At 43.5% G+C, this 27,020-nt stretch overlaps 2 protein-coding genes across 5 annotated transcripts in view; one reads left to right on the top strand and one right to left on the bottom strand.

Moving 5' to 3' along the window:
* Positions 1-27,020, top strand: part of Sh3d19 (SH3 domain containing 19) — a 146,905-nt gene that overhangs the window by 2,777 nt on the left and 117,108 nt on the right. The window lies entirely within an intron of this gene.
* Positions 14,570-26,543, bottom strand: Prss48 (serine protease 48). The gene is made up of 8 exons (XM_057756989.1): positions 26,427-26,543; positions 24,094-24,335; positions 23,735-23,799; positions 23,251-23,295; positions 22,669-22,831; positions 21,207-21,469; positions 20,337-20,503; positions 14,570-14,815 (listed from the first exon to the last, which is right to left on the bottom strand). The coding sequence occupies exons 1-8, from the start codon at positions 26,541-26,543 to the stop codon at positions 14,570-14,572; spliced, it is 1,308 nt and encodes a 435-aa protein (XP_057612972.1).

Raw genomic sequence — 27,020 nt, 5'->3', positions numbered from 1 at the left:
TGTAGGGTATCCTTAGTAAAAAGCTGTGATTTTAGTAATCATTTCATCTTACACATAGAAAGTTAATTGATTTAATTCTTACTTCATAAACTATTTCCAAGTTTTCTCAGGTTTTTTGTTTGTTTGTTTGTTTGTTTGTTTGTTTGTGGGGATAGGAGGACATGCTAGCTAGAGATTGACCCCAGGGCCTTACCACTACTAACATGGGTCTTACCAGCCCTATTTTTTAACATTTAAGATATTTTTTTAAAGTTCCAAAATATTACCTAAGGCATGGACTATTATATAAATATTATATAAATACCATGGACTATTTCCTCATCTTTTGATCGTTATTATTATTATTATTGCCCTTCTATTCCCCACACATTACTTCCTTGTGATTTCAGTTTTCCCTTAGTGATGAAGAGACCACACAGAAAACATTATAACATAGCAGGGTGAGAGAGGGGAGATTGAAAGAGAGAGGGGGGGAAACAAAAGGATAAAGGGAAGGAGGAAGAAGAAAAAGCCAACTGAAATTTTGCAGAATTGGAGAAGTTACCTAGTTGACATTAATTTATGAGTGAATGAGCGCAGAGAGGATTGCCATGCACTGAATCTTGTGGACGCTCATGGACACTTGTGGACAGACACTCGTGGACGCTCATGGATGCTCGTGGACGCTCGTGGACACTTGTGGATGCTCATGGACATTTGTGGACTCTCGCGGATGCTTGTGAATGCTCATGGACGCTTGTGGACACTGTGAACGCTCATGGACGCTCGTGGACACTCATGCACACTTGTGCACACTGTGCTGTTCTGAACCATGTGGGATATTCGCTGTTGACGGTGTGATACAAAATCCTTAATTGCCCCTCTTGACAGCTTTAATATAAAAGCCAGGCACATTTTAATTCTTGGGGGCATCTTACTGACCCATTAAATGTCAGTCTCAATCAAAGAAGACTATCGTGGGTATGTCAATCAAGTGATTCTCAAACTTTTTGCCTTATAGGGGTTGAACAGTCACAGAGTGCTGGCTGCCCTCTCAGGTCCCTGGTGTCCACTAGATTGGGAAATAAAGTCTGAAACATTCTTTTTTCAAAGAAAGAATATCATTTGGCAGGGGACAATTGACTGGGGCCATTCTCTCCTTCCATGCAGGTCTCAGGGATCAAACTCAGGCAAGCAGTCACCTTTATTCCCTGGGCCATCCCACAGGCCTTGATCAGAGAGTGTTCTTGAGGTGCTCCCAGACATTTTGATGCTCCCAGTTCCTTCAGAAGGGTAGTTTTGAACCGAGCAGTTGAGAAACAATGAGGCAAACACAGAGAGCTCCACAGACAGCACATACGCTTATTTTTCATTCTGGGGTTCTTGGCAGCTTAAGGGATTCCATGGTTGATTTATGTGAGTCGGCCTAGACAGTCAATGGCATTCTCTGTTCTTGACTTTTCTTTCCCACCATGGGCCAGCAGTTCTTCATCTATCTGCACAGCTAAGTCTGGTGTGTTGGCGTTGCCACGTCACGCTGGTGACTGCTGGTGAAGTGGATCACATGGAGGGCGTGGGAAGTAAAAGCTGGGGTCACCGGTTCTTTCCAGGTTTCCTGCGACTGCCTTAGCTTTTAAAATGGAAAGTTCCCAGGAAACTCCGAAGTGTTAGGTACATCAGGATGTAGAGTTACCCTCAGTCAAAGCCAAGGTTGGTCTTCTTCTGACCTTGGAGGAAGAGGGAGGAAAAGGAAGGATGAAGATTCCTGATGAGACCACACTTACACCAGAGTGAGAACCTGTTTCTTTCAGTCAACATTGGAAGACTGATGTCACAGGTTGTTGTAGGCTTTTATTGCCCTTTAAGAATGGGCCTTCTTAAATATTTTTTTTTTACTTAACACCCTTTTTAGACCAGAAAAATTTTATATAGGCCTGGATGTATAAACCTATAAAAATCTTAACTGAAAAGAAATCATAAAGAGGTCTGGAGTGGTTAAGAGCACTGCCTGCTCTTCCAGAGGTCCTGAGTTCAATTCCCAGCAACCACATGGTGGCTCGTAACCATCTGTAATGAAATCTGGTGTGGTGATGGGTACAGGCTCTGGTTGGTGTGGTGATGTGTGGTGCAGGCTCTGGTTGGTGTGATGCAGGCTCTGGTTGGTGTGGTGATGTGTGGTGCAGGCTCTGGTTGGTGTGGTGATGTGTGGTGCAGGCTCTGGTTGGTGTGGTGCAGGCTCTGGTTGGTGTGGTGATTGCTGTACAGGCTCTGTTTGGTGTGGTGGTTGCGGTACAGGCTCTAGTTGGTGTGGTGATGTGTGGTACAGGCTCCGGTTGGTGTGGTGATGTGTGGCACAGGCTCCGGTTGGTGTGGTGATGTGTGGTACAAGCTCCGGTTGGTGTGGTGATATGGTAGACTGTGTGTGACACGTGCTCAGAACTGGGTCTGCAGTGAAGCCAGAGCTGCAACACTGTCCAGAAATGTCAGAAACCCTGGCATCTCCTGCGCATTTGATTCTGAATTTATCTTTGGCCCTTGCACATTCAGAAACATTTTACTAGTCCTATTTTTATTTATTTATTTTTCAAATACATGTTCAATATTATGACCCCATATGCAGGGTGGCAGTTCACACTTTAAGAAGCTGTGGTAAATACATTATGTTTTTGGCCATTCTTTTATTACTTGTTGGGGGTTTTTCTTCTTTGTCTTTTTTCTCAACTAAGGTATCTAAAGCTTTGTGAGTGGTTATATTCAGTGTAAATATTTACTACTCTGAAGCTTTTCTACTCATTTGTTATTCTCTTTGTGGTCTCTTGGATGTCAACATTTCTCACTTCAGTGTAGGTGACTATGCGAATTCTTCCTTTATAATTGTGTCCACTTCCTCTTCCTGGTTAATAAATGCTATCCCTACAATAAATCATGAGAGTATTTTTCTCTGTAGTGTTTTATTATGATATTCCTAGAACACAGTTAGACTTGTAAATATTTATAGTTATTAGTGTTTATGTCTGCTTTTCGTTATTGCTTAACTATCTGATACTTAGTTCAATCCAAATTTCTGTTCCATTTGGGGATTAGTTTTGGATTTTTTGTTTTGTTTGGTTTTTGTTTGGTTTGGTTTTCTCTGTGTAACAGCTCTATCTGTCCTGGATCTCACTTTGTAGACCAGGTTGACCTTGAACTCACAGAGATCTGCCTGTCTCTGCCTCCCAAGTGCAGGGATAAAGGTGTGCGCCACCACTGCCTGGCTGGCACAGGCAGTGTCACCACTTAACAATCAGATACGTTTGCTGTGCAACATACACTTGAAATCCCTTAGTCCTACCAGACTCTCAAAGTCTGAGGCTGCTTTGTCATCTCGGCATTCTGTTGGCCATCAGATGATAATGATGATGGTTATTAGTGGGCGGGGGGAGTGGGAGAGGGTTTGGAGTTCTAGACCGGGGTAAGCCATCACGTGAGGGCTGGGAATAAAACCCAAATCCTCTGCAAGAGCTACGAGTGCTCTTAACTACTCTCCCGCCCCTGTGCAGATTATTTTAACATGGCCCAAGAGTAATGTTTAGTTTTCATTGTTGTCAAAAGTTTGTTCTCGTGACTTAATTTCAGCAAAGAAGTTGACAGTTTCTTTCTTCCTTCTCTCTTCAGTCCTGGAGATCACACACACACACACACACACACACATACACAGACACACACACAGACACACACATACACACACAGATACACACACACAGACACACATACACACACAGATATACACACACAAATACACACATACACAGACACAGAGACACACACACATACACACATACACAGATACACACATACACAGACACACACAGAGAGAGACACAGACACACAGAGAGAGACACACACACAGACACACACACACCAGACACACACACAGACACACACCACCTCATACTTCATTTGCTTTCTTTCTATTCCTCCTCTTCTTTCAAATTTATTTCTAAGCTAAACAACGCAACAATTTTATTTTCCTTTCACAATATCCATGAAAACCGAACTTTTATCCCACTCCTCCCTTTAATACACATTTTTAATCGTGTGTATATAAGTATTTGTGTATGTGCACCGTGCACACCCCTGGTGCATGCAGAGGCCAGATGTGGGTATTGGGTCTCTTGGGCCTGGAGTTACAGACTATTGTAAGCCCCTGTGTGGGTGTGGGGAACTGAACCTGGATCTTTTGCAAGAGCAGCAAGTCTTTTACAAACACTTAAAAAATAGCAAAAGGCCGACTAAAATAAACACTAATAACTTTATAAATATTTACATGTCTCACAGTGTTCTAGGGGTATCATAAGACAACATAGCAGAGAAAATACTCTCATGACCTTCAGGGATAGCATAAAGAGCACGGGGTCTGGCTTTGCAGCCCACACTGGCCTCAGATTCTTCTCCTACATCAGCCGCCAAAGTGCTGGCATCACAAGTGTGCCAGCCCTGTAATCATGTCCCACTGGCGCAACCTATTTCTGACTAGGGCGTGTCCGTCCCTTCTTCTTTGTCTTCGCCTCTTCTGTAATTTTATCAGCTTACACATTCTGGGGAGAGCTTCAGTATTCCGTTTTCAATTAAAGTTTCACCTTTGCGTCTGACCCCATCTCCTTTAGTTTCGTAGCCTGTAGCAGCCGGCAGCATCTTCCTGTCCCTTAAATTTTGCCTTAAGACTTTGCCTTGTGGGTAGAGGAATAGCGCTGGGGTGAGCCTCCTACGCCTGCTGAGCTCTGCCTCTGGCCCAGACAACTGTCTTCCCTTAATTTTGACTCACTGTCCTAATTGTGTTGTAGGTCCCCCTACCGTATTGCGTTTGCTTGTCTTGTCTCTTTAGGCTTCTATGGCTATGGCAGCTCCTTGGCTTTTTCTTGTTTTCGATGCCCTTGGTGTTTCTCTACCGGGATTTGTCTGATTTGTTTCAGAGTTCGAGAAGCCACTTATTTATTTTTTGCTGTGTGAGAAAGTGCAGTTGTGGGTGTACCGCGATGGGATTGTTCTCACTTCCCCCCTCGTTTCTGCTGCTGTGCTGTGCACCAGGGTAGCTTGCCCAGGAGCTTCTGGGTAATCCTACCTCTGCCTTCTGTCTTACTTTAGAAGTGCTAGGATTATATTATGCTATACATATGTGTTCTCTCATCTGGGTTTTTGCATGGTTCTGAGCATCAAACTCAGGTCCTTACCTTTTAAGCCATCTCTATGCCCCTCCCCCTGCCCATCGTTTTTCTAAAGATTAGACTGGGCACTATGAAGACTACAAACATAAAATGCCATTTTTATTTGATATCAGGGTTGTATACCGTTCTTGTTCCTTATTTTTGTGGATGCTGACTTGGGTCACTGGCATTGGTAGTGACTTGGTTTCTATACTTCAGCTTTATTCCCTGTAACTTATGTACTGTATGAAATGAAGGAGTCACCGTGCAAGCCACACCAACAGGGTAAGAGAAAAAAAAGTATTCTGCGTGAAAGACCCATTTTGAAGTTTTTGTAATTGTTATGTGTTTCAGTCTGGGGCTCAGCCTTGTTGTGTAACCAAGAATGACCTTGAACTTGTGATTTTTCTGCCAAAGTTTCTTGAGTGCTGGTTCCTCCATGCTGAGAAGCAAGCATTCTACCAACCAAACAACATTCCCGCCCTAAGAGCATCCTTTTCCACTCCCTCAGCTATACAGGACAATGGGATTTACTTTGGTCCTGGAGAATCTCAGTTCCTCTCCACCCTACATCTTTGTATAATTGCATTTTATAACTTAAAAGGGAGCGATGTGAAAGACACACCTGAATGAAGTGACCCTGCAGCTAAGATTCATTCACACTAGAGTGTTCTAGCTGCAGGTAGGATGACTAATAGACATTCCTTTCCAATTTCAGAAGTGGAGAGGAAGTCAGAGAGCAGGAGAGGATTTGGAAAATCACCGGGTTCCAATGAATCAGATAATTAGTTACTATTTTATTGTCCTCTAAGTGCCGGACAGTATTCTAGTTATTTTATCCATATTTTTCTCATTAGCCCTGGCATGAGTCCTATGAAGTAGGTATGACTCTTTCCTTTATTTTATGGACAAAGGGCCTAAGTCTTGCAGAAGGTAGATGATCCAGTGAAGGTCACACAGATGGTGACAGATGAGGACCTAGGTACAGACATTTGTCTCCCTAGTGATCGTTCATTATGTCATCTTGGTGACTGGAACACCTGTGTTGCTGTGTGTGGCTGCGTAGTTACCGATGAAGTTGCTTCTAGCCTGCTAATGAGGTGCAAGTAAGTGTTGAGTGGGGTTTCTGAGAGCTTTGTTCTTTAAAGGGTTAACTCATCATCGGAAAGATGATGGCTCAGCAGTTAAGAGCAGTGACTTCTCTTCCAGGGGCTGTCCTGGAACTTACTTTGTAGACCAGGCTGGCCTCGAACTCAGAGATCAATGTGCCTCTGCCTCCTGAGTGCTGGGATTAAAGCCGTGCACCGCTGTGACTGGCTTATATTTGACTTTAAATTGAATTCTTGATGTGAAATGCCTTAATATCACTACAATCAATTTTATCTTCTACCTTGTATGCCTTCTTTTTCGTATAAATACTTTATAATGTGGCATATTTCCCGTATTTCTGTCCCAGTAGGAAGTCTGCAGTGCTCCTCAAACCTCATTTATGTCCAAAATCAGCTAGCGATCTTGCTAACATACAGGTCAGGATTTAGTAGGTTTTAAGATTCTGTGTTTTCCCTTCCCCTCCCCTCCCCTCCTCTGCTCTTCCTTGACCTTCCATCTCATCCCCTTTCTTTTCCTTTTCCTCTGTGATGGGGTCTTGAACTCCTAGTCTCAACAGCTCCTCTTGTTATATTAGCCTCCTGAGTAGCTGGAACTATAGGCTCCTACCCCTGCACTCTGCAGAGGAACTCTGCATTTCTAACAAGCTTCAGGTGGTCCTGCTGGTGGCTGTTGAAATGGATGAAATAGAAATGCTGCGGGATCCCCGGCGCTGCAGTAGGAGACACGTTGTAGGTCCCCGAGTGGCAGGCAGCGGGCTCTGAGAGCAGCCAGTCCCATTCAGGGACAGCGCAGTTCCCCAAGTGGCTTCAGCAGGCCACGAGGAGAGACAGACAGATGGGGGCACACCAGGAGACCACGCCACAGGTCTCCGAAGGCAACTGGTCCTGAGCAGGGAACCACATGGCTGGAGGCAAGAGACAGAGACATGGATAGGCACACCATGCAGAGTGAGGTTGGGTATTTATCAAGTGGGTTATGGAAGGGAAGGGGGAGAAGGAGAAGAGGAGAGAGAGAGAAAGAGAGAGGGGGAGGGGAGAAGTGGGGAGAGAGAGACAGAAAAGGAAGAGAGTCAAACTGCAAGCAGGAAGGAAGATCTGCCTGCCTCAGTGGACTGGAGAGGGAGTGGGCATGGCTTGTCTCTTAAAGAGACAGAACAGATCATCACAGCTGTGCCTGGACCAAATCTGAGGACCAGGTTCTCCTTGCCTGTCCTGTGGGCTCTCAACTTTGGCAGAGCATTGAATTCAGCTAGGAAGCAGTGCACATACCCCAACCCAGGGCCTTGCACACACTAGCATGCTCTCTCTACTGAGCTACATCCTCAGCCATGGCTTTTGAGACAGTGTCTTAATATGTAGCCCACATGGAGTTCAGACTTCTAGGTCTCAAACTTGCAAGCATTGAGGATTATACGGGTGTGTGTGTGTGTCTGTGTGTGTGTGTGTGTGGTGTGACCACACCCTGCCGGTCTTGATTTTTAAACCATTACTTGGTTTACTGTCATTATATTTACTTTGATTGTTTTATTCTAACCTGAATCCTTATGTACACAAGGTTGGAAAACATCCTCTCCTGCTCATCGCCTGCCCTGTTGTGGGGAAGTCATTTATCTAAGGAGCTAGATCTTTATGCTTTCCTGTCTTTTGTGAGTCCAAAGGAATTCAATGTCTGTCCTATGGCACCATCAATGTAGCCTGCACCATCTTGTTGTTACTGGCTTCTTATTGTGTGACATTATATGGATATCGAGTCCAGCTTCCAGAGCCTTCTCACCAACTGTCCTTGGGGATGGATGTTCTTGGCTATCACCATAGCAAGACCCTGTGGGGGGCTGCAAGCTCCCTGCACGAAGGGAGAGCCAAGTGGCTGTGCATCTGTCACAACTTCTCGTGTGCCCTGTTCAGGAGGGCACAATCATTGTGTTTCATCAGTTGACTTTCGGTTTTAAAGTTCAAATTACATTTGAATATTTAGCTGTGAAAGGGACGCTAATCAGGAAAGATAGTGTTATTAGAAGTGCTTGCGGCCAAGTTTGACATAGTGTGACATTAATCTCAGCACTGAGGAGGTTGAGGTGGGAGGACCACAGAGTCTGAGGCCAACCTGCACTAGATTTCAAAATAAAATAAAATAAAAACAACCAAAAACCAAACAAGCAGGTCAAAAAAAAACCCACAAATCAGGTATCGAGCAAAAATTAGTTACAATATTTATATCTATCTTTTATCATAACTAAGGAAAACTATAACTATATATTCCTCAACTCCATCAAAAACTCCAGAATGAGGCCGGGTGGTGGCGCACGCCTTTAATCCCAGCACTTGGGAGGCAGAGGCAGGTGGATCTCTGTGAGTTCGAGACCAGCCTGGTCTACAAGAGCTAGTTCCAGGACAGGCTCCAAAGCCACAGAGAAACCCTGTCTCGAAAAACCAAAAAAAAAAAAAAAAAAAACTCCAGAATGATATGCTATTACCTAAGTAAACAGGAAGTGTATTGTAAGCAATTTCCAAAACTCTAGAATTGACAGAGACATCTGGGGAAAAAAAGTGCACTAAACTTTGTTGTGTGTGTGTGTGTCTAAAGTTCCTTTTCAAGCTTTCTCAGGTTTTATGTGGACATAGTCGGCCATGTTGGAGTGCCAATTTATTGTATGAAGCTGCTAGTGTGTTCCTGGCCACCCTCTGCTTGGTGGTTAAAAGGCTGCTCTTTCTGAAGACCTAGGCTAGATTCCCGACATCCACATGTAACTCTAGTCCTGGGGGATCCAACATTCTCTTCTGGCTTTTGAAGGCACCAGACATGTGTGTGCTGCACAGACATACATGCAGACAAAACACTTATACACATTAGAGAAAAACTGAAAAACATTTTTTTTTAAAGTGCATTTCTTAGCTGAACATCCAACCCCCATTCAGACTTGCTGGGCTCCTTGCTTCCTGTAGATCACATAAAGTCCCCACATCTCTTTGTTGCATTTGAAAACATGATTTCCCAGGAATATCTGGCCAGAGGAGCTCCCTTGTAGTGGCATTTCATTTTTATTTTAATAAATAAAGGTTACCTGAAGATCAGAGAGTAAAACAGCCCCACTTATCAGCCTTACAGACCAGGAAGTGGTAACACACACCTTTAACCCCAGTATCCACACTAGGTTGCCATAGAAACTGGGTGGTGCATGCCTTCAATCCTAGTGGTGCACGCCTTTAATCCCAGAACTAGAGAGGATTATAAAATGGTAGGAAACAGTTCTCAGACACAGTCTCATTCTGAGATTCCTGGAGGCAAGATCTCCAGTTTTAGATTGAGGTCGAGGTAAGAGCCAGTGGCTGGCTGTTTTGCTTTTCTGGTCTTCAGGGTGAATCCCAATATCAGTCTCTGAGCTTTTCTTAATTGCGCATCACTCCATATTCTTCTTCTTTGCCAGAGTGACTAGAAAAAGTCCATTGTTCAGATACAGCGGTAATCAATGACGACAAGACGGAGTGAGTGGCTAACACCCTGGAGAGGGTGGAAGGGACTGGAGTGTTTTACTGTATATTCCTGTACTGTTTGAGTCTCTCCCAATGAGTGCTTATTATTTTTGAAATTTAAAGAAAGGAAAATAAATTTAAAACACGAAGGGTGAAGATAGGTCAATGGCAGAGTTTCAACTTAGCTGCCAGGGTCTCGGGTTTGCCTTCAATACAGAAACAACAAAGAGAAACATAAGAAGTGATCTCCGGCTACTTTTGTATACTTGTTCATTTTATGATATTTTTAAAACGTTATTTTTTCCCCGGGATGAGCTACTGTAAAGATAATAGCAAATGCTGTTCTGTTGATAAAAGAAATGATTGATAAACCGTCGTGTAGACGATTGCACGAAGGGAGCATGTAATTGTGTCTCCACTGGAGCTCATTTTTCAAAATGCTGGCTAATTTATCATTTGTTCATGAGTTTGGTCTTATGTTATCTACTTGTCTGCAAATGCTATAATCATTTGAAAAGCAAATTCTCATATATAATCAAACTGTTGCCTGCTTAACATAATTAAAAACCCCAAGTATTCTCTGATTTATTTTTTATGTGTATTTTGTCTTTTTCTTGTGACCCAACCGACTCTCTTCTGAGGACTAGACTCAGGAGACATGCATTCTTTTGTTTATTTTCGAGACAGGGTTTCTCTGTGTAGCCTTGACTGTCCTGGAACACACTCTATAGACCAGGCTGGCCTCAAACTCACAGAGATCTGCCTGTCTCTGTCTCCTGAGTGCTGGGATTAAAGGCATGTGCTATGACCTGGCTGAGACACACATTCTAAATACTTAATCTCAGTGGGCATTGTGGAGCAGACCTTATCCCAACACCCAAGAGCCATGGATCTCTGAGTTCGAGGCTAGCCTGATCTACAGAGTGAGTTCTAGGGCAGTCAGGCTATATAGAAAGATCCTTTCTCAAAAAGCAAAAACAAAACAAAGCTATACTAAGTTAGATGCTCAACCTCCTATGGCCAGCGGTTCTGGTTAGCATTAATTGTCAGTCAGTTGTGCCAAAGTCTAGAATTAAGGGCTGGAGGGGGAGGGGTAAAGAGTATAGGTTGAGTTTGTCTTTGTCTGGTGGATCTGTGGCCCAGCTGTTGAGGAATGTCTTGATTGCCTTACTATAGTGCCATTGTCAATGAACTAGCCGGGAGCTGGCCCAGCCTTCCTCTAGGGTTTCTGCTTCAGGGTCCTGCTTGAGTTCCTACCCTGACTTCCCTCAGTGATGGACTGTGACCTGGAAGTGACATCAGGACAGGCTGTCTGGTCATGACATCATGACAGGCTGTCTGGTCATGACATCAGGGCTGTTGTTTGGTCGTGACATCAGGACAGGCTGTTTGGGGTTGTATTTCATCTGTAGGCCCACAGATAGGCCATGCCTTTAATTTTATTTATTTAAAGTCAGGGTTTCTCTGTGCAGCCCCGGCTGTCCTAAAACTCACTACATAGACCAGGCTGGCCTCGAAGTCATAGCAATCAACCTCCTCTGCCTCCCCAGAGCTAGGATTAGGCGTGTACCATCATACCTTTTAAATTTTAGGAGCCCAGTATATCCCTTGGCTCATGGTCCCTTGCTTCTTCTCTATAGCAACATCTCTGCTTCCCTTGTTCTACATCCCTGTGACATCTCTGTGTCATGGCGTCTGTCTTAGTCAGGGTCTCTGTTGCTGTGAAGAGACACCATGACCACAGCAACTCTTATAAAGGAACACCTTTAGTTGGGGGGTTCATAGTTTCGGAGGTTCAGTTCATTATGATCATGGTGGGGAGCATGGCAGTGTGCAGGCAGACATGGTGCTGGAGGAATAGCTGAGAGTCCTACATCTTGACTGCAACCAGAAGTCGAATGAGACCCTGAGCAATATCCTGAGCCTAGGAATCCTCAAAGCCTGCCCCCACAGTGACACACTTCCTCCAAGAAGACCACGCCCCTTCCAACAAAGCCACACGTTCTCAACAGTGCCAGTCCCTACGAGCTTATGGGGGCCGATTCACTCAAACTACCACAGTGTCCTATGGGCATCTCTACCCTAATTCTCCGGCTTTAATCATGTCGATAAGCCCTGTTGTTACTTTGGGTTATCTACATAGCCCATAATAGTTTTCTCATTTTGTGATACCCCTTTTCACGATGTATGAAAACACACTTACACGGGAATCCTCGCAGGAGGCATCATTCATCCAGTTGCCTAATTTGATCGCACAGTAAATCCATTTCTCTTCCTCCTTCCTCCTTTTGTTTTTAATGGTACACTCACCGTGAGACCAGTGACCTGTGAGCCCTGCCATTCTTAATTTCTCTTCTCTCTTTCCCACCCTCCGGTCCCAACGTCACGCCCACTCCTCCCACTTCCAGCTCTCATCCAAAGCTCATCAGATGTGGTCTTGTTGCCAACCCCCAGCTCTGCTCAGATTTATCCCTTTCACTAATTTCCACTAAACACAGAATAATGTCTGAAGTATCCCGGATCCCCAGGCTGGCTCCCTGCCCCTCTCTTCCACTCTTGGGTATTCTGAGTTAATTACAGCCCAATACTGCATGTGTCATAAGTGGCACACACAATGCAACGGGACTAGATCTCAATCGCTTTCCTTCAGCCATACGGAGCTGGAAGTGAAGTCTTCGATCCTAGAAGACACTGGAGAGAATTTGGGTTGTTTAGAGATAATTATCTAGAAAAGCAATTAGGATTTGAATGACCGATTTCAGTCTGTTTGTTCATCTGGTTGAGGATTTCCTCTTGTTTATTGGGAACAGAAAATGAAATTGGGCTCCGGTTACCCCAACAACTCTTTCCCTCCCCTTCCTGAAGAAAGGGTATGTTTTAAAAAGTTGCAAATGGCTGCTTTCTATTATGTAAATAAAGTGTACTTTGTCAGATTTGACGGGGTGTTTGGGAAAGTGTCAAGGGAACAGCATCTGGAGAAGTGAGTACCACCTCTGAAACAGTAGCTACGGGCAGGCTTCCGGCCCTACTGGAACTCTTTCTGTAATGTCCCCACTGTGGGAGGACAATTCTATGGCTTAATGAACCCAAGGGGAAACCAGGTCAATACTCGAAGCAGTCTCCTACTTGCTACAAAGAAAAAAAATTTGGATGTCACTAACCATACACGTCCCCCTCCTGCTTTTAAGGGGAAAAATGTTTACTAGATTTTCAGCAATTTTTATTTATTAAAGTCCTACCTTAATTAAAATTTCTCAAGACATCAGAAAAGGAAAGGTAGCGCCTATGAAAATGAGATACTCCAAGAAGTAACGTATTCTGCAGATTAAAATTGATTTTAAATCAGAAGCACTGTGCTGCGCCCTCCCAAAGCAGAGGATAAAGATGCCCTTGTTTATGTCCTCCCTCTCTGCCAGTGTGATGCTGCTGACTACACCACTTGCCTGTGACTGCATGACATTTTAGTTTTGTGAATACAAATGTCTATTGATTTTTTTCCCCTCTTCAGTAACGTATTAACAAGTTCCATAGCCCCACACGTTGGCTTATACGTTCCATCTTGTGTTTTAGCGACTGAAACAGAGAATGTATATAACTACTTTGAGTCTTGTTTTGAAATGCAAACGCAAGTATTGTTCAGATCTTTAGAGGGCCCCAAATACATCACGGACAAGTCGATATTTGGTTTACGCAGGAGATATACTTCCCCGTTGGTTTTTAGAAAGTGGCATTAATGAGCTATAACTCATGTGCCATGCAAGTCACCCATTGCCTGTGAATTTTTCTCTCCTGGTGCTGGGGATAGGGACCAGGGCTTTGCTTGTCATGGTCTGTGTTCCACCGCCAAGCCACACCCCAAATCCTAATTTCAAAACCATTCCCTATAGTTCTTTTAATGTATTTTGTTGGTATTCTTTGCTTCCTTTTCTAAGCAGCAGACAGAAATAAGTGTATTGAGATGAACAAAAGGAGGTATTTTAGGTATGAAGGGCGGACAGGATAAGGTCATGAGGTGGAAATGGGCTGAAGGATCGAGAACGTGCTCTGGGTGTCTAAATGCTGGATTTTAATTCAGTGTAAGAAGCAAGCTGTGGCTTTCTCAGATCACTGTGGTCAACGGGCTCCAAGGGGCAGCGCCTACAAGGAGCAGGAAAGGAGGGTAAAAAAATACGTGTCAGGTGGAATCCCGTTACTCTTTTTTTGTTTTGTTTTTCGAGACAGGGTTTCTCTGTAGCTTTGGAGCCTGTCCTGGAACTAGCTCTTGTAGACCAGGCTGGCCTCGAACTCAGAGAGATCCAACTGCCTCTGCCTCCCGAGTGCTGGGATTAAAGGCATGCGCCACCACCGCCTGACTCCACACAGGAATTTTAAAAGAGAAAAGCTGCTTATATGCACTCCTTGTTAAAGATTGAGGGATAGAAGAATTTTTGGTAAGAAATCTATCATGCAGCAAAACAGACCCCTTATAGAGTTCCCGGAAGACCCTTCCTTACACCATTTTGATTTTTTTTTTAGCTTGCTTTTCTAGTAGTTATTTAACTCAGATTCACAAATATTTATCCATAGAAAGCATCCTTCCTCCCTCATAAGATACATTATTCTGGGATAAAAATAAAAAAATATCATACACAGAAGTGGTAGCCTTATTTATTAGCTGTTTGCATTCTAACCACTAAAACATAAGAAAATCAAGAACCTTGAAAGCAAAACCATGGAATCTCAGGGACTCTCTTAAGAATTCTCTGCACAAGGCTTTATTCTCCACAGTCCCATCCCATTAGTTACCCAGCAGGATCAGCTCCACATCCTCTTGGTATCATGTTAGGGTCAAGGTTCAGGGGGATCCCAGGAGAGCCAGAGGAAGTAGTACAGCAGGGAACAAGAAATCACATAAGTACAGTCACCACCGGAACCCCGTGCTCTCGAGATAATGGCTTTGATCCATTTTTGGTAGTAGGTCACGTTAACATAGACTCCAGGAAGATTTTTGCCACATTCCAAACCCCAGCTTACCACACCCATCAGGATCCAGACACCATCAATGTGGCAAGACAGAGGTCCTCCGGAGTCACCCTGAGGGAGAGAAAGGCCAGAGTTCAGCAGTGAGAAGGCCTGGGATGATGCTGAGGGGCCTTATCAGTCAGGAGGGATGGAGCGTTCAAGACCGGACCTGGACCCTGAGCTGTGCAGCAGCAAGGGAACTGGACTTCTTGCTGCTTCAGGGAGAACTCAGAGGAGTTCTGGAATCAATGGAATTTGAAATTCACAGGGACCTTAGAAAAATGCATTAGTTGTTTCTAAATAGTCATTTGATATGCCATGAAAAAGCAAGGGAAAATTAATATGATGTTTCTTATTAAGGTTTTCACTACAAAGCAAGACTTAACGAGTGTAAAACACGACCCTTGTTGTTTCCATAGGTTCTTATTTTCTTTTTAGTGTTGGGTTCATTTCTCCGTTGGTATGATGATAGCCATCAGTAGGTTGTCTCTTGTTTTGTTTCTTTGTCATGTAACAGCTTTAAGAGTTCATGTTCATTCTCAGCTCACTTTGTGTGTGTCTCATCTTAGGCTCATCCACACAGTTTTGATTACTGTCGCTTTGTATGTAGAAAGCCTTGGAATCAGAAAGATTGAGTCTTTCAACTTTGTTCTTCTTTTTTAAGACTGTTTATGGCCCCTTGAATTTCATATGAGTTTTAGTATCAGCTTATTAATTTCTCAATCTAGCTATTTTTTTCCAATTTTATTTTAAAATAAACTTTGGCTTTTTTTCTCCCTTTTTTCACTTTTTATTGTTTTTCTGTTCTCTGCTTCAGTAAATAAAATCATTATTTCTTTGTTCTTTCCCAGGTCTAGTTTGCTCCCCGACTCCCACAACTGTGCCCTCTTCCCCTCTTCCCCTCTTCCCCTTCCCCTTCTCCCTCTCCCACTTCCCCTTCTTCCTCTTCCCCTTCCCCCTCTCCCCCTTCCCTCTCCCCTTTCCCCTCCCCCTCTCCCTCTCTCCCCTCCCCTTCTCCCTCTCTCCCTTCCCCCTCTCCCTCTCCCTCTTTCCCCTCTCCCTCTCCTTAATGGCTGCCTTTCCTTTCCCCTTTTCTCTTCAGCGTTCAAATTGAAACCATGATTTTGGATGGACTGGGCAGGTCTGTGCCGCTACACTGTGTCCTGCCTCCTTTCCCAGTGTCTTAATGTAGAGATCAGGTTCTTCACTTGAGATATTCTTGATTATAGAACTGACATTTACAACTATGAGTTTCTCGAACAACCGCTTAAGGTCTGTAAGCTGTGTCTTGACTTCATTTCTATCAACATGTTTCCTAATTTCTGTGGTGATTTCTTCTTTTGGCTCATTGGTTATTTAGAAATATGTTAACTACCACAGATCCGAATTTTCTCTATTTTTGTGGTACTTTTATTCTGTTACTCTATTTTATTCTGTTGTTATTAGAGACCCTGCTCTGTATGATTTCAATCCCCCTAACTGTACTGAGGCTCAGCTTGCAGCCTTAGATAAATCTGTTCTTGAGAATGTTCGGTGTGCATTTAAAGTGTGTTCTATTCTTTGCTGCTGATCTCAGAGCAACTCCGCTGCAGATGAAATATAAAAGCCAACTCCATGAAGGCAGTGGAGAGGGGTCAAAAGCAGACAGCAAGTGGCATTAATCTTCAGAAGAAAAAGAATAATACTTTGTTTTTAAGTGGATTTCTCTTAAACAGGCCCATCCCTAGCTTATCTGGTAGCTAGAACTTAAATAGAAACCCACAGTCTTCCTGACTTGATATCCCGAGACAGAGCTCAGAGCTACCATAGGCAGTTAGAAGGTGAACGGTAAAAAAGCAATCTACAGATTCAATGCAATGCCCAGCAAAATTCATCACAGACCTCGAAAGAATGGTACTCAACTTACGGAAAAGCAAAACACCCATGATAGCCAAAACAGTCCTGTACAATAAAAGAACTTTTGGAGACATCACAATCCCTAACTTCAGACTCTACTACAGAGCTACAGTACTGAAAACAGCCTGATATTGGCATAAGAACAGACAGGACGACCAATGGAACTGAATAGGAGGCCCAGATATTAATCCACACACCTTCGAACACCTGATTTTTGACAAAGAAGCAAAAAATATCAAATGGAAAAAAAGAAAGCATATTTAACAAATGGTGCCGGCATAACTGGATATCAACATGTAGAAGAATGAAAATAGATCCATATCTATCACCATGAACAAAACTCAAGTCTAAATGAATCAAAGACTTCAATATAAACCCAGCCATACCAAACCTCATAGAAGAGAAAGTGAAAAGTACACTTGAACTCATTGGTACAGGAGACCACTTCCTAAATATAACCCCAGTAGCACATACACTGAGAGAAACAATTAATAAATGGGGCCTCCTGGAACTGAAAAGCTTCTGTAAAGCAAAGGACACAGTCAACAAGACAAAACGACAGCCTACAGAATGGGAAAAAATCTTTACCAGCCTCACATCAGACAGAGGTCTGATCTCCAAAATATACAAAGAACTCAAGAAATTGGTCATCAAAAGAACAAATAATCCAATAAAAATATGTAGTACAGACCTAAACAGAGAACTCTCAACATAAGAATCTAAAATGTTTGGAAGACACTTAGGGAAATGCTCAACATCCTTAGTCATCAGAGAAATGCAAATCAAAACAACTCTGAGATTCCATCTTACACCTGTAAGAATGGTCAAGATCAAAAACACTGATGACAACTTATACTGGAGAGGATGTGGAGTAAAGGGAACACTCCTGCATTGCTGGTGGGAATGCAAGCTGGTATAGCCCCTTTGAATGTCAGTGTGGCGATTTCTCAGAAAATTAGGAAACAACCTTCCTCAAGACCCAGCAATACCACTTTTAGGTATATATCCAAAAGATGCTCAATTGTGCCACAAGGACATGTACTCAACTATGTTCATAGCAGCATTGTTTGTCATAGCCAGAACCTGGAAACAACCTAAATACCCCTCAACTGAAGAATGGATAAGGAAAATGTGGTACATTTACACAGTGGAGTACTACATAGCAGAAAAAAAATTATGACATCTTGAAATTTGCAGGCAAATGGATGGAGCTAGAAAACATCATTCTGAATGAGGTAACCCAGACCCAGAAAGACAATTATCACATGTACTCATTCATTAGTGGTTTTTAAACATAAAGCAAAGAAAACCAGCCTACAAATCACAATCCCAGGGAACATAGACAACAATGAGGACCCTAAGAGAGACATACATGGATCTAATCTACAGGGGAAGTCGAAAAATACAAAATCTCCTGAGTAAATTGGGAGCATGGGGACCTTGGGGGAGGGTTGAAGAGGAGGGGAGAGGCAGGGAGTGGAGCAGAGAAAAATATAGAGCTCAATAAAAACAATAAAATTAAAAACAAAAAGAAAGTGAACGGTGAAAGGCTAGACAGGAGAGAGGGAGAGAGAGAGAGATTGAAATCCAACCCAGAAGCCTGGATTCAGCCAGAGAAATACAGCATAAATTTGCATGGAATGAAGATCTGAGCAGTGACTGAGTTGATTGGTTGTTTTTAATGGGGCTGAAGTCAAATCCAAGGCCACAAGGATGCTGGGTAAGTCTCTACTATTGAGAAATATCCACAAACCTTGATGGCTGACAGTTGATCAGGAGAATGACATTTGAAAAGTACATGATGAAATAGTAAGAAAATTAAAAATTAAAATTGTGTGTTTATCTCAATATATTTATGAAAAATCACAGGTCTTAAAAAATGTAATAACAAGTGGCTACATTGGTCTAAATCAGTAGTTCTCAACTATGGGTCACAATCCCTTTGGGGACGGTGCTGAAGGACCATTTCACAGGGGTCACATATCAGATATCCTGCATAGATGTTTATACCACGATTCATAACAGTAGTAAAATTACAATTGTGAAGTGGCAACAAAAATAATTTTGTGGTTGAGGCCACCACAGCATGAGGAACTGTGGTAAAGGGTCACAGTATTAGGAAGTTTGAGAACCGCTGGTCTAGATCAGTGGTCTAGACTGGTAGTCTTATGTTTGAAGGAATTAAATTGATATAGGCCAACATTACAGAAAACACAACCAATCAAAATACAGAGTTGTTGGGGCTTGAGAGACGCTCGGTAATTAAAAGCACTGGCTTCTCTTCCAGAGGACCCAGGTTTGATTCCCAGCACCTACATGGCAGTTGACACCCATGGCAAAACACCAACTCACATAAAATAACAAAATAAAAACTGGAGTTGTGGAGCCTAGTACCAAGGCATAGATCTATAATAGAACTCTGTAGTGGGAGTAGCTCCCGCATGGCTTCCCGCCACCCAGCTAGCTTATGCCCCAAAATAACAACACACAAACTGTATTCTTACACTGCTTGGCCCATTAGCTCTAGCCCTTACTGGCTAATTCTCATATCCCAACCAACCCATCTCTAATAATCTGTGTAGCATCAGTCTTACCGGGAAAGATTCAGCATGTCTGACCTGGCGGCTGGCTGCATCGTGTCTGCCTCTGGAGAGGAGAGCATGGCATCTGTCTCTCAGAGGAGCTGCCCTGCATCTGCCCGGGAGAGGGGAGCATGGCGTCTGCTCCAGAGAGCAGAGCTGTCGAGTCTGAGCTCACTTCCTCTTCCTCCCAGCATTCTGTTCTGTTTATTCCACCCACCTATGTTTTAACCTATGAGGGCCAAGCAGTTTCTTTATTTTTAACCAATGACCTTCCTCCATCAGAACTCCCACATCTAAGGCCCAGTGAACATCATGGAAGAAAGGGCAGAAAGATTGTTTAAAAGCCAAAGGTTTGGGGAGTTTGCTATGAGACTATATCTCTTAGTAATGTCAGGAGCTACACAGAGTCTCACCAACATGACTGCCCAAATGGGAGCTGAACAAAGACAGCAACAGACATGCCAAAGTAGACAGGGAAAAGCCCATGAGGCCTCAGCTCTACACAAAGAACTAGGCAACTAAGGATGCTGAGTCAGGGATATGGTCGTCCAGGTAAGAGCATACTAATTGGTTATCCAACACCAAATGGTCAGCCCTAAAAACATACATGCAAGTAACATTATGTAGACTGAGCAGCTTATGTATGTGTATGTATGTATATGCATGTAACAACAATGAAATGGAAATGGAGGATATGAATTTGAAAGGGATCAGGGAGGGGTACATTGGAGGGTTTAGAGGGAGGAAGAGAAAAGGGGAAATAATGTAATTATAGTCTCAAAAACAAAGTAAATTAAAATATTAATATAGGTCAGTTGATTCGTCCAGCGTAACTCAAGAGTTACTGTCAACCGTCATTTCCTGGGTTGTAATTTATTGTTAATTATAGATAAAATGACTTATACCCACATTAAGATGTCCCGGAAAGAAAGTAGGAAGGAAGGAAGAAGGGAGGGAGGGAGAAAAGGAGGGAGGGAGAAAAGAAGGGAGGGAGAAAAGGAGGGAGGGAGGAAGGAAGAAAAGAAGGAGGGAGGGAGGGAGGGAGGGAGGGAGGGAGGGAGGGAGGGAGGGAGGGAGGGAGGGAGGGAGGGAGTACTCCAAGAACAAACACTCACCTTGCAACTGTCCTTATTTGTCTGAATATCGCCAGCACAAAATTCGTCCTCCTTGATGATGGACTCCAGTTCTGGGATGAAAATGCCGATTGGGTTGTACAGTTGTTTACACTCCTCATTGCTAATGAGGGGTACTTCAACTTCGTGAAGGGTAGAGGGGTAAAGACCTGTAGAGGACGACAGCAAGGAAAGTTTGTAACAGCCTGGAAAATGAGCAGGGTGCCCGTCAGAACCAGCCCACCTTCCAGCCATACTTCCTATGGAGAGCTCTGAAATGCTTAAATCCAAATAAATGAATTTGAATTGTTTCAGTTTGTGAATATTCCTAATAAAGAATATTCACATAACTTCTGATTAAGTAAAAATGTAGGTAATCTAAATTATTCTAAAATTGTTCTCCTCATTTTTCTTAAATTTCTGAATTATCTCTACTTCATTCTGGAAAAAGTGTTAACACACATTTTTATAAACAAATTAACATACACACATCAAAACAAAAAAACTATACTTTCCAAACATTAAGTCATGTTTAATAGTCTCTGAAGGAGAGGTAACTATATGTTTAAATTGTTAATATTTGCTCAGTTATAAACAGACTCTAGGCATGATATAGTAGTAAACAAACAGGTAAATGTCAAAAGGATATTTTATTTGAAGACTTGTAGATTGATTTAATCTAGTTGAAAAATATTAGCCAGAACCAGGGGTGGTGACATACACTTATAATTCCAGGAGACTAGGATAAGGGAACATGAGTTCAAGGCTAGCTTTGGCTACTGAGCGAGTTTAAGGCTTGCCTGAGCTACACAAGAACCTGTTTTAATTAATTGTTAAATAATGAATCCCTCTCTCTATCCATCTCTCCTGTACCTTCCTGAGTCAGTCCCCATCCAGTCACCCAGCAAGAAGCTGGCAGAGGAAGCTGCTGCTTTGAGACACTGGGCAAGCAAATGGGTAGAATGAGAGCCGTGAAGGTGACCTTAGATGACAGTCTCAGCAGGGCAATATCTCTGTTTACACCATTGTCTTTGGGGTAGGTGATGATTTTGGACACATAGTATTCCTTGCCTTTACTTGAGTGGTTTACTTCAATGGATCCAAGCCGTACACTGTATAAAAAAATAAACTGTTTCCTAAGAGGAAAAAGAGAAGAGAATAAAAGTGACGCCTTGGCCTATAGCACATCAGAACAAGCTGCCTATCTATAGCCCAAAGTCTCTGAAGAAGAAACTGTGATACTTCCAGGGTTCAGTTAATCTTGAGCTAAGATTAGTTTGTGTCTTTTTCTTATGTCCTGTACCCTGTCCTTGCTTCTCTTCCTGTGGTCTCCTCTTACATGCTGGTGGCCAGAATTTGCCCTACATATTCTCCCTGATTCCCCCACTTAACCTGTTCCACATGGTTGTGTGTGTGTGTGAGAGTGTGTGTGTGTGTGTGTGTAGTGTCAGGTGGTCTCATAAGATGTACAAAATATATAACCTAAGTAGTGTCAGGCAGTCCGTTACCACCATCACCACCCCCTTCTTTGGCCTTCTGCCTTTTTGTTCTACACTACCTTACCTTCTGCCATCTTGGTTTTCTTGGGAATTCTCTTGTGCTATAACCTACCATTTTGTCTAGATCCATGGCTTCCCGTTCCTCCCTGCTCATAGGCATGAGTGGTAATGGTTTTGTGACTTGGGATATTTGTAAATGTCTGGTTTATACGCTATCTATTCACAGTTTGTATGCGGGTAGAACATACAATCCTGAGCTAAGAAGAAACTCTCCCTCAGTATTTTGAACTCACTCTCCCATTTTTCTGAGTTTTCATGGTTGTTCGTGAAAAAGCCTTTTGACTGCTGTGCATATTAGTGTCTGTTGTTGCACAATGAGTTGCTACCATGTTCTGTGGTGTAAATGAAAACATATTTGGGTCTCAGAGTCTCCGAGTCAGGGACCAGGTGTGCCTACGTCTCAGGGTCTCTTGAGTGGCCCCAGTCAGGGCTTAAATCGGGGAGAATCTGTTGCCAGCTCACTGACATTGAGTTGGAGTCTTCGTGAGGAACCAGTTTCATCTGGTGCTGACCACACAGCAACTTGTTTTTACACCACGGCTCTGAAAGCTCAGATTGTGTTCGCGAGACCCAAAAGCTCAAGACAAACCCCGGGGTGGTTTCAGAAGTGAGTGAATGCAATGGAAGGCATCGTCTACACCCTGTCTCCTGGTTGCGTTCACTCCAGGATGATGTAGGCTTTCCTGATGCCCTGCTGATCTTAACACTAGTGCTAGCCTATTGGTTCCCCTGATGTCATCCAAACACCCACGTGTCCGCTCCCAGCTACAACTTACTTTTTTATGCAGTGTGCTGCTGTCAGTACCCAGCGCTCGCTGACGAGGGAACCTCCACAGATGTGAGTCTGGTCATACTGCAGGTTGACCTGCCAAGGCCAGCGCCCCAAAGCAGCAGGTTGGCCACCCACAATGCGTCCAGAGTATACAGGTCGTCCACACACTAGACAAAGAGGAGAAGGCACTGTGCACACTGCGAGTTCTGCCCAACCTCTGGCCTCCATTTTATCGTTGTCCCCAAACTCCCATCTCATCCTTTTCTAGGATTTAAGGCCTCCTTAAAACAACTTACACTTCCCAATTCCAGTTTTTTTTTCCTGAGTTCTTTATTCATGTGCTTTAAGTATACAGGTGTTTTTAACCTGCATGTACATGTGCACATCAGAAGAGAGCACAGGGTTCCATGGGATACAGTTACAGACACTTGTGAGCCGTCATATGGATGCTGGGGATTGAACTCAGGACCTCTGGGAGAGCAGCCAATGTTCTTAACCACTGAGCCAAATCTCCAGCTCACCCCCCCCCCAAAAAAAATTCTGGTTTAAAACCCAGCAGCTCTAAGCTAGGGTGAAGACTACTCACCTGATTGCAAAGTTTTCTTTTTGGTAAAACAATATGGGCAAGACCCTACAGAAAACACACCATATCATTAGTACATAGTAACATCTTATATTTGAACTCACTGAACAAGAGCTTTCTAGGTCGGCTGTAGGGCTAAAATTTACAGTTACGGGGATTCCTAAAAATTATATATACCTACCTACCTGACTATAGCAACCGAAGTTTACCATTTGCTTCATGATTCATTATCAGGAACATCAAACATGTTCAGTTGCAATACAGTGATGCCCTGGGCAGCTTCTGAGATTTATAGACTGTTTATTTTTATGCTGTTTTCTTTAACTGAATTGTCATTTTACAATATTTTGTGTCTTTTTTTTTTTTTTTTTGCTACTTCTTACCTCTTTGCTACTGACAGCATAGCCTTCTTTTTAATTAATTGTAGGCCAGAGAAATAACCTGACAAGTTGTTTATTATGCCAGTACTACCTCCAGATTCCTCTACCTGAAATGCGGTTTTCCAGGGCCTGGGTCTCCTCTAACTTGCTCATTTCCACGAAGCCATCCTCTCTGAGGGAATAGAGGAAGTCCTGAGTGTATACTGTTGACATGGACCCTAGCCTCAGATCTGTGGGAAAACGGCAAAGCCCCTACCTCACCCTAGGGGTGTGGCTCCGCGGGAAAGCAGAGCCTTCCTCTGGTTCCTGTGTGGATGGTGATAGTCGGGGCAGAAAATGTCCACTGTAGCTTTCTCCCACTAACGCATATACATGCGCCAACAAATGCCGCTCCCAGGAGATTAGCTAAACGTGCCTCCTCAATCCGGCTTCATGAGGTACACCTTGCCTTTTTGTTTATCCGTACTTAACGACCCCACCCACCTTCTCGTTCAGCAGTGTATAACAAACGTGCTGAGCTTCTGGGGTAATGCTGCGCTTCATCAGAGAGCTCAGCCCACACAACCCCAGCTTTTCTGTTTGTTTTTTCCTTTCCCTCATGGCCCCAGCAGGTGAATCCCTGGAGCAATGCGGGGGCGACCCCTTGTGCTGCGGGGGCTGGAACATGCCAGCCAGGCGCTCCACTTTCACCCAGTCTCTTTCCAGGATCTACTCAAATTATTCCTTTTTAGAGAGGCCATTTTAGACTAACCTGTTAAAAATTACAGCACACCTCTTTTGATGTTGTTATTTTGTTTGTTTTGTGCAGGCTGGGTTGGCCTAGAACTCCCAAATCTGTCTGGCTTCAAACATGTGATCCTCTTACTTCAGCCGTCCTGAATGTTGGGATTATAGGCCCGTTTTCTCCCTGAACTTTAGATACCCCTTTCCTTTCATAACATTTATTAATCATGAATATGCTTTATAATTTACATTTTTAATGCGCTCACTGATTATAAGGCTCATGAAAACAAGGACCTTAGTTTTGTTTATTGCTTTATCCTATCACAGACGTTTAAACAAGGATGATGCCACTCACGAATAGCATCCATACGTTATCATACGATGTCTTCTTGAGTCAAATGTTTCTGCATTCCTCCCCTCTTGGCCCTGCCCCTGGGGGCTCACCTAGCATAAATAGCAGCAGGACCACCGGGACCTCAAGGCCCATGCCTCTGTCCTCAGGTGCAACACTTCCGGTTTCCAGGCTCACGGGCCAAGCCAGGGAAGGGGCTGGACCAGCTTCTCCGGTAGGTGGAGCACTCTACTTCTTGCTCAGCTTCTTACTGATCGCCTCAACCTGACTGCAAGGGAGCAGATTTAAGCAGGGCAACTGCAGGACCCTGCAGCGCCCCCTACTGTCACGGAGGAGCCTACTGTGTGGGGGAGTTTTTGCCTGGGGGGCGGGGTAGTAGATCGCTAAGGGTTCTGGGAAAGAATAGGGTTGTATTTGACCATGGTGAAAGATAAAAGAGTTGCAGGATTTGAGGATTAGTCAAAAAATAAGAAAGGGGAAAGAGGAAATTAACCCACTATCTGAGTTAAATCCATTTTTATTTTACTAATCAGGTTTACAAATAAACTCTAAGACAACGAACGATCGATCTGTGTGTAGAACATTTATTGTAGTCTGGTCTCAGGGTTACAAATAAACTCTAAGACAATGATCTCTCTGTGTGTAGAACATTTATTTCGTGTGGCCTCGGGTTAGTACCTGGGGTCTGCGTGGAAAGGTCAGGAGCGGAGTGCGACAGGGTCACCTAGAGCAAACCTAGAGCAGATCAGAGCTGGGAAGACTTGGATGGTGTTAGCTTGAGAGCTGGTAGCAGGGTTGCTCAGTATCTCCACTCAGATTCCTGGCCATTCGTACCTTAAAATGACTCAGCTGCCTTCCATGCCACCTGCCCAAGAGTTTCCTTGTACTCAGTCTGAATTCCAATAATCTGTTCTTACCAGGACGTAGGTTCTCATGTCTGTGGATTGTCTTTGAGGTAGGTCTCCTTACATAAGAAGAGGAGAGGGTGGGGACACAGAAATTTGTTTTTTAGTGCAGTTGCCTTCAGCCTGACTCCCCTAGTGTCATGAAAATGGTCGTGTACGAGTGTGTGTGTGTGTGTGTGTGTGTGTGTGTGTGTGTCTAAGACAGAGTCCCAGGCCAGCCCCAGAAAGGTGATCTTCACAAGAGTTAGCTTTTCCAGCCTGTATGTACCACACAACCCGGCCTACTTTATTTAAATAACTACAGTTTAAAGAGTTTTTAGAAGGAAACATTTGACAAAAACCATGTATCTGTGTGCTTGTTTTCTGACTGCCCCACTACATTTTACCAGGTTTATTCTTTCAGATCCACTTGCCTTCAGTTGTCTCTTCCAGAAGCCGCGCCTGCCATCTTCCTGTTAGCCTACTGTGTCCCGCAGGCTTTTCTTTTACATCCTCTGTTTGTGAGCTTTGAGCATCCGTGCTGACTTTGTTCTAGTTGCTGTGATATTTTTTTATCATCTGATAATGTATGACTTCCTGCTTTTCATCTTATTTTTTTTTTCTGAAGAAGGAAGAAAACCGCTTATTTTAATAATCACAGCCACCTTTGTGGGTATTTCAAATAATTTATGATGTTCGCAGACAATTTTATCTGTGAATGTAGCTTTTTAAAAAGGTCGGGGAGCTTTGAATAGCTCCATTGCAGACTGTTGGCCTAGCATACACAAGGCCCTGGTTTCTACCCCAAGCACTACAAAAAATAAAATGTCAGATTGTTACCTGGCGTTTGCCTGAGTTGTGTCTGGAGATCCAGTAGTTTCTCCTTGTCCTGCCACGATCCTTGGGCTCTGGGCATGTCTCTGATTTGTCTGGAGTAAAGGCTTGTGCAGACACCATTGGGTCCCGTGATTATCCCAGGTTGCTTGGCATCTGATACCACTGGGCAAATGCGAAGTTCTAATTAACTCCCTTTGTAATATAGTTAGGCTGCTTACAGAGTCTCGTCTGTTAAAATGTTTTATAAAAATGTATTTTGATACCACTGTCTATTAAATTGTGTCAGAAGCAAACTCTATGGGAGGTAACGAGGCCATCAGCTTCGTAGTCTGAAAATTGGAGGGGGGAAAAGAGTTATCCTGCTTTTCCTGTAAAAATTATAGTTCATAGAAACCAATTAGGTTCAGCCAGTGAGGGACAGAGTACACCCAATGAATGTGTTTGGACTAGCAGAAAATTTAAAAAATTAGAAAGTCACTACTTACATCCCATCGTGAAAACTGATTGGGATAGTGGTCGCCGATAGCCAGAAGCCTCAGTTGAAGGGTGGGTGCAGATCTCTGGCTGGTGGTACCTTTGAGCCCTCTAATCGAGTGT

The sequence above is a fragment of the Chionomys nivalis genome, chromosome 24 (assembly GCF_950005125.1).
Source record: "Chionomys nivalis chromosome 24, mChiNiv1.1, whole genome shotgun sequence".
In the NCBI taxonomy this organism is placed as follows: domain Eukaryota; kingdom Metazoa; phylum Chordata; class Mammalia; order Rodentia; family Cricetidae; genus Chionomys; species Chionomys nivalis.
This window is presented reverse-complemented; position numbering and strand designations above follow the sequence as displayed.

What these genes read in the sequence shown, in the direction of transcription:
- Prss48 (XM_057756989.1), bottom strand. Translation starts at nt 26,543, where the DNA reads ATGGTGTCTGCACAAGCCTTTACTCCAGACAAATCAGAGACATGCCCA. An exon ending in GCAGCACACTGCATAAAAAA is followed by an intron (nt 21,470 to 22,668) that starts GTAAGTTGTAGC and finishes TTTTCCTCTTAG; the next exon opens with GAAACAGTTTATTTTTTTAT. An exon ending in ATGGGGACTGACTCAGGAAG is followed by an intron (nt 20,504 to 21,206) that starts GTACAGGAGAGA and finishes CGTCCTCTACAG; the next exon opens with GTCTTTACCCCTCTACCCTT.